The sequence below is a fragment of the Onychomys torridus genome, chromosome 11 (assembly GCF_903995425.1).
Source record: "Onychomys torridus chromosome 11, mOncTor1.1, whole genome shotgun sequence".
In the NCBI taxonomy this organism is placed as follows: domain Eukaryota; kingdom Metazoa; phylum Chordata; class Mammalia; order Rodentia; family Cricetidae; genus Onychomys; species Onychomys torridus.
Window position 1 is genome coordinate 54,573,025 of NC_050453.1, and position 7,697 is coordinate 54,580,721.

General features: G+C 45.6%; 1 protein-coding gene across 1 annotated transcript; it reads left to right on the forward strand.

Moving 5' to 3' along the window:
• The first annotated feature begins 496 nt into the window (after positions 1–496).
• Positions 497–5,460, forward strand: C11H1orf53 (chromosome 11 C1orf53 homolog). Its single transcript, XM_036201731.1, has 3 exons — positions 497–761; positions 3,948–4,049; positions 5,322–5,460. The coding sequence occupies exons 1-3, from the start codon at positions 525–527 to the stop codon at positions 5,391–5,393; spliced, it is 411 nt and encodes a 136-aa protein (XP_036057624.1). The 5' UTR covers positions 497–524; the 3' UTR covers positions 5,394–5,460.
• Positions 5,461–7,697: the final 2,237 nt, after the last annotated feature.

The window sequence follows — 7,697 nt, forward strand, 5'->3', positions numbered from 1 at the left end:
TAACCAAGTCACCAAGTTTGTGCATCCAGCTTTATTCCCTCCACACATGAACAGCAAACACGCAGCCTTTTCTACACGGGCTGAAGGTGCTTAGTAACAAGGCTCGCTTTATTTACTTATTTTAAACAATTACGAGTCTGACAAGGCTCGCTTTATTTATTTATTTTAAACAATTACGATTCTGCTGACTACGACTTAGCCTGACGGGAAATTAAAATGCTCGCCCTTTATCTCAGAAGGAAAATAGAGAATTTAAGAACAGAGAACGGGAGAGGGCAGGCACCTTCTTCCAGTCTTCAGGTGCATGTTTTTCTCTGCAAAGCGGCCAAGCAGAGGAAACAGGAGACCCAGGGACAGGCCGGCCTTCACCAAACAGGGCTCGCCTCCCCTCTCCGCCCCGCCCCCTCGCTTCGCCCCGCCCCGCCTCCCCGGCCCCACCTCCCACCGCCCCACCCAGGCCCCGCCCCCCTCTGCGCTTCGCCCCGCCTCCCCGGCTCCGCTCCGCCTTCCACCGTGGCGGCGCCATGGCGGCCTGCGGGCTACCGTCGCTGTCGCGAGCGGCGCTACGGAGGCCACCGCCTTGGGCTGAAGGCTTCCGACAGCAGCTGAGCTCAGCCGTCCTCTCGGCTTCCGAAGGAGGCTGCAGCGGCTCCCCTCCAAGCTCGCAGGGAACGCCCGGAGGAGAGCCGAAGCATCCGGCGAGCCAAGAGTTAACGGCGGCTGAACGGCACATCGCCGGGCTGCACCGGGCCGCCTGCGCGGTGAGGCCCGCTCCAGCCTGCCCCGCCGCCTCTGCGCCTGCGCGTGCTCGGCCCCGAGCCCCCGAGGCGGCCCCGGGCCGAGGTGCTGGAGCTGTTGGTCCCGGGCCTCCGGCCTGGGGCGGGTCGGCTTCGAGCGTCTGCTGGGAGGGTTCCGCCGGAAACCTGGCCGCGCACTTGCGTTCCGGACAGAGGGGTCTGCCCTGAGAGTGGGGGGGAGAGTGTGTGTGTGTCTGAGAGTGGGGGAGAGTGTGTGTGTGTGTGTGTGCGCGCGCCTGAGAGTGGGGGAGAGTGTGTGTGTGTGTGTGTGCGCGCGCCTGAGAGTGGGGGAGAGTGTGTGTGTGTGTGTGTGTGTGTGTGTGCGCGCCTGAGAGTGGGGGAGAGTGTGTGTGTGTGTGTGGTGGGAGTGTGTGTGTGTGTGTGTGTGTGTGTGTGTGTGTGTGTGTGCGCGCCTGAGAGTGGGAGAGAGTGTGTGTGTGTGTGTGTGCCTGAGTGGGAGAGAGAGAGAGAGAGAGTGTGTGTGTGTGTGTGTGTGTGTGTGTGTGTGTGTGTATGCCTGCGTTGTTCAGTATCCCAGCTAAAGGCTTTTTCTCAATGTCTCGGTGTGTGTGTGTGCACGCCCTCCAGTGTGTGAGTGCGTTGGTTGGGGAAAGTGGGTGTTGAGGAACTGAAGGTGGGAGGACTGAGCAGAGAAAAGTATGTTGTACAGATACGCTGCCTGTGCACGATAACTTGAGCAGCCTGCCATCCAGTGACTTTAATAATGAAAACATAAGACAGACGCTTTACATTTTTGCCCTATGTCCTTTCTCATCCTTTGCCTCCAGTCCAAGTGAGTAGAGGAGATTACAATCGAGCAAGTTTGCATTTTTTGCCTAGGCATTCTCGAATAACCTTTTCTTCTGGTTTGTGGACTTAATAATTGCTTGTTACCACTAATATCCAACCTTATCTCCCTGCAGTTTCCTGACAACTCAGACTACAAGAGTATGAGGATAGCATTTTAATATTTTAAGACCTGTAATGATATAAAAATGATTTGTAATAAACCTATGTATTAAGCTCTCTTTGTGGCTAGTACTTGATAAGACCAATGTTATTTAGATTGCCTTGAACCACAGAGTAGAGAGGAAAACCTCCACCATTCCTTAGGTTGACATCCCTCCCTTGACAACAGTACTCCCTGAGAATCCACTGACCCTTTCAGGTGTTGAAAGTAAATAAAGGTTCATCAAGAGATTATTGGCAGCATTTGGTTATTCTTGCTCATACTCTTACTTTAAATATAACACATGCAGTTTGTTTCTACAAGTCACCATGTAAGTATGGTGGATAAAACCCAGAAGTTTAACCATCTTCAGAGTGAACAACAGTGGCATGTAAAGACTGGTTCAATCAACACGGGAAAAGAAAGGAACTTCCTTTGACTGCGGAACCCACTACGTTTTCATCAGTGTGAATTTCACTGGTTACATGACTGTCCAGGAGACCATAAGTAAACCCAAACGAGCTTGATATTTCTCTTTTCCGAAAATCAGAGCTCCCAAGCAACAGTACTTTTCCATGCTTCAAGGCAGATAGCCCTCTGAGCTTTCTCCTGCTGCTGACGGCATCATCACTGGACATGTTGCTTTCCATGGACATCTTGCTCTCCAGTCAAACTGATGGCACTTTTGCCTTGTCTTTGTTGCCATCATTATCTGAGGTTCATTTAATGTGGACAAATGCAGTGTGTATAGGCAGTCAGCAAACTCAGAGTTGCACCATATCCACATGGAGAACAGGAGCAGCCTGTTGGCTTGCCAGATAATTGTCCCCAGAAGACACACAGAAGCTAAGAAAAGTGAAGGCTACTAAAGACTTGTTTACTTGCCTTCCAGACCTTCAAACATAAGCTTTGTGGGGATGGGGAAGAGAAAAGAAAAGGAAGTGAGGTCCTGATGGGTCATTCTAAAGTAGTGTTGGGTGCACCTAGTGTCATATAGCCCCAAGGATTTGGGAAGCCCTTGAGAGCATCATGGAGACTTAGCGGATTCTTAGTGCCACGGTCTGTCTGTGTGGGGATGGCTTAGAGTGAACCTAGACTTGAACCAAAATAAGTTGGTCTAATTGTTCACCCATAATAAGTGACAGCATTAAATATGACACCTAACAGCTGAAGTTGTTCAAGACTAAAAGATGTATGCCATGGCTGGTAATACTGGTGCATACCGTTCATCCAACATGCTGCTGTGAGCTTGTGGCCAGCCTGGACTACATAGAGTTCCAGGCCAGGCAAGACCATATAGTGAGACCCTGTCTCCAACAAAAGAAAGGAGGAAAATGTATGCCTGAAGCCCTGCTGCCTTCATGCATATGTTAATGGAAGTCTATATGCAAGAGTGATACACTGAGTTACTAAAGAGGAAAGTGTTCCCGTAAATGCTCATAGGGCAGTTCCCTCTGTAAAATCTGGAGGCTAAGAAAGATCATTAAAGTGATACTTGTATACAGGTGGAAAATGCTTCCCTGACATTTGAAGTCGTATACTGGAAATTGCTTTTGATCAAGCTTGTTAAACCAGTGAGTGTTAATGTGGCAAAACAATACTTTTTTTTTCAGTCGAGACTAGAACTAACAATACTGGGAGCTGGGGAGGAGAGGCAACTAATGTGGACCGTGCAGTGGGGTAACACATCATGAAGGCATAGAAAGTGTTTAATAATAGCAAAGGTAATGCTTTTCTGCAAGGGCTGTTTGGGTTTGATTAGCACCTTTTCTGTGAATTTAAATCATTATCCACATATTGTGAGGACTGAAATTGTAACTGCAACTCCTGAGTGAAGTTCATTTTCAGCCTCTTAAGCTCTTAAAATCATCTAAATCATCTGTTATTGAGCTTGTTGCCCAGAAGCGGAATGAAAAATATCAGAGTGGTGGCTATGTAGTTATTGCATACAGAGGACTTCTTGTTTTCCCATCAACTTCTCATTTGACTTGAACTGTATGTTTTTTTATTCTCTAATCACATACAGTTAGATTGTATATAATGCTGACATGCATCCTTAATTGCAAATGCCACTACAATTACTGGGGAAGAAATTTAATATTTTTCTTTTTTATTTTTACAGTAGTTTTGGACTAAAACTATTATTAGGGAGATATGATGAACATTAACAAGGACTAATACTATGTTTTACTACTCTGCAGGCTGGCCAGCTCAGCTATGTGGACCCAGCCACTGGCTATGTGGTGCTCACAAGGCTGGCCCACTTGCAGAGAGGTGCCTGCTGCGGTTCTGCTTGCAGACACGTGAGTAACAATTCTCAAATTACCCAAGCAGTTTGCTGAGCTTCTGTAACTTCATAAATACCCATTATTTGAACAACAAGTCAAATAAAAAAGCTAAATAGCCCTAGAGTGTGCTTTTCACAAGCTGTTTCAGCAAAGGACAATGAAGCTTTTAGTGCCAACCCAGGACCTTTAAAGTTAATGGAATTTTGTTTCACTACGACCATCGGCTCCTCCAAATGCTAAGACTGGAAATTCAGGGGCGCTCTTTATTGGGAGGAAAGCTTTCATGAAGTCTGAAAGAAGTTGTATTCACTAGGCAAGAGCAGAGGGCAGGAAGGGAAACAAGCAAACAAAAATGCTGCAGACCAAATCCTAGAAATATTGCTATCTTAAGGAACAGAAATTTGCCCATCACTGAGACATGGCTCTCCTTCAAATGATGGGACTTCCTCCCCTTGCGTTCTACTGCCTGCTTCACAGCCTCCTTTCCCAGGGCAGCTCTCCAGGGCTGGTGCTTAATCTCCAGCAGCTTATATTCTCTCTCTCTCTCCTCCCTTCCTCACTTTTCTCCCCCACACTTCCTTCTCTGCTTCCTTCTAGTCGGTATTTAAAGAAACTGGGAAGCTGCCTTACTCCAAAGTTAGTGCTACAGATCTGAGCATGCTTATTTCGGGAGATACATGCTCATGTTTAATGGTCAAAGTGAGTGAACTGTTCCTTCCTCTAGTCTGAGCAAAGAAGAAATCAGAGTGTTTCTTTTCTATTGGGAGGCATACCACCAAGGTATATTGTTATTTGGTTAAGATTATAAACAGATAACAACTATTTACAGAATACTCTGTATGTTTTTCCTGCAAGAAGATGTCATTTCCTTTCACTTAGCCCACTTTCTAATTAAAGGCTAGACACCAAATACACATATGAACTGTAGAGAGTGTTTTAAAAGTCAGTCTTCACTTTTATGGATACTCTGACCTGTGTCATGAGCTGTTCCTAATCAGATGCATAAGAGCTTCGTGTAAATGTCGGACCTGTGGATTTGGTAAGGATGGGGGTTTGACAGTAGAATTCTCGAGGTTGGCAGGATATACTTAGGAAATGGTTCTCAGACCCTAAGTTAGGGCTGTTGACCAAAGCTCCCCTTGTGTTGTTTAGTATCTAAGACATGGTAGATCAAATGACCTAAAACACGGCTAACAGCCCCCTTTGCTTCCCACCAGGAGAAATGTAAGCTCCCACAAGACTGTTACACGATTCAGTAATAATTTGTTGGTTGTCCTTCTTTTTCAGTGTCCATACGGCCAAGTCAATGTGAAAGATCCATCTAAAAGGAAGCGATTCAACTCCTGTTTTTATGTGTGACAATAACTTTGTGTCTGTTCGGTCAAATTGAACTCACGGTTTTGAAAATAAAGCCTTAATCTAGGAATCTTATCTGTTACGAATATTTGAACACTGATTTAGTATTAAGGACATCTATTCAGAAGAACATCCATAAAGTGGACATCACCTTCCTTTCTTTTTACTGCATGATCGTATGTGTATGTGGAAGAAGAAAATAATGGCCGGCTGTCCTATTATGTGACAGTAGCAGTTGGGTTACAGGAGTAGCAGTGGGTTTTCCTTGGCTTTGCTTCTCCCAATGTCTTCTCAACAGTGCAAGGAAGTTGCTGGCAAATAGCAAGTGCATTCTTCATTTTATGTATATCTTCAACTTAAGGAGATGGACATAATACCATGTAATGCAGCATATGACCACCCCAGAAATGCCGTCCTCCAGCAAGAGGATGCTCATTGTCCATCTGTCCTTTCAGTGTAAATTTCAGATCATTTTGACTGGGGGAGGGGCACAGATGTCAGACCACTAGACATGTCTCCCTTAAGCCGTTCTTCATTCTCCTTCTACCCAGCCCGCCACATTTTCTTTTGACACTTCTGAGGCAAATCTGCCTTTGAACATTTTTCTTGTTCTGCATCTGTTTTGTCCACTGTGGTGATTCCCCTGTGAGAGCCCAGCTTTCAGTGAGGCAAGATGTCCCAGGGGTTGTTCTTTTCACACCTTCTCTGCTTCTGATGCAGGGTAGCAGCCACAGGGAGGCCCTTTGCCAGTGGAAAAGGTATGTGATAAAATGAGGCTGTTGCCCAGGAGCTGGTCCTCAGAGACTTTCAGATCTTAAGCAACCAAAAGGTTCTAGTGCCTTCTCCAAAACTCATCCCCAAATAACAGTGTTTCCTAGCTATAAAATATGTGAAATCTAGTGATTCTGGTTTTCTTTAGTTACTACTTTGTTATTTACATATTTTTCATGCCTGATATTAAGTTGCCCCAAAGCCTGTTGACCGTGTCGGATGGCTCAGTTCTTCCAGTCCTCTAACCCTGGTACTCTAGAGAGAGCACCCCCACGATGGATGTAAGGTGCCTGCAGCTTCCTTGGATCAAAATGCTACTGTATTGGACCTGGGATTGTCAGAACCACAAGTTACTCTGAGGAAGAGAGTAGTTGAGACTGTGAAGGTTACTTTTTTTTTTTTTTTTAGAAAGCCATAAGGATTCCTTGCAGCCCCTTTCTTTCCTGTTCTTAGATCCAGGACTAACCACTTATTTCTACTTTTTAACTAAAATTGAAGATTAACCAGATAGTTTCTTAGGTGGCGGATGGATGTTGTGTAAAGAAATACAGTCTAAAAAGACTTTTAGAAGAAGAATCTAGGAAAGGAAGGAGGGGAGATTATGTTGAAAAGGAGTCCTACTTAAGACACTGTTTAGAAAAAGACCCTTGGTAGATGGGAGGAATTCCCAGGGAAGTCTTTACCCACTGGCTGCTCTTTCTTCCTCTTAGTACAATCCTTGAAAAAAGCAAAAACCAAACAACAACAACAAAACTAGCTGTCATGGAGGTTGGCAATTCATGGGGTCTCAACTTGCAGCATAGCAGCTGCTGGTTTAGGGAGAGAGGCGGAGGCATTTACTCTTGCCTACACCTGATGCCAGGAATAAAGGTCTGCTGCGGTCCTGGAGAGATGCACCTGAACCATGGTGTAACAGTAGGGCAGCAGGGCAGGTGCTCCCACAGTAAACACAATATTGCCACATAAATGGACTTCACTGCAGAGGGTTTAAGCTATATTGTTTTCACACATTGTAAAGTAAAAATGCAGGTCTCTTATTGGATGCATAGATACAAACACATGGAGATGCCCAGAAATAGCAAATAAAATCCATATAAATCAACTCTGGTGTAGCTCCATTCTCAAGGTTTCTGGAGACTCCTTCTGCCCCAGGGCACAGTAAATCAAGAGAGACTGATTTGGGGGTTGCTTCTAACACAGAATGACCCAAAGGAAACTAAGGTTACTAGAGCAGGGGTGGAGATGGATTTCTGGGGCTAATTCTTTTCTCAGCTGGGAGAAGGTCCTCACTAGCTGTGGATGGTGATGCACACACCTCTCTCTTTGGGAGCTGCACTGTCCCCATTGATTAAGAAGGTCAAGATGAGAAATAATTTTATCCTTTCAAGTAAAACTTGAAGTTCCAAATAGGGTGTTTGCAACAAACGAGATCCTGAAGTTTGCCCTGCTTCTACCAAGGATCTTTGTTTCAGTGAGGTGCCCCCTCTCCAAAGGCGTTTGCAAAGTCCTTTGCTCAACAAGTTTCTAACATCAAAA

Coding starts and splice junctions, on each gene's coding strand:
- C11H1orf53 (XM_036201731.1), top strand. CDS start 525: ATGGCGGCCTGCGGGCTACCGTCGCTGTCGCGAGCGGCGCTACGGAGG. Junction 762..3,947: donor TGCACCGGGCCGCCTGCGCG/GTGAGGCCCGCT, acceptor ACTACTCTGCAG/GCTGGCCAGCTCAGCTATGT. Junction 4,050..5,321: donor GCGGTTCTGCTTGCAGACAC/GTGAGTAACAAT, acceptor CTTCTTTTTCAG/TGTCCATACGGCCAAGTCAA.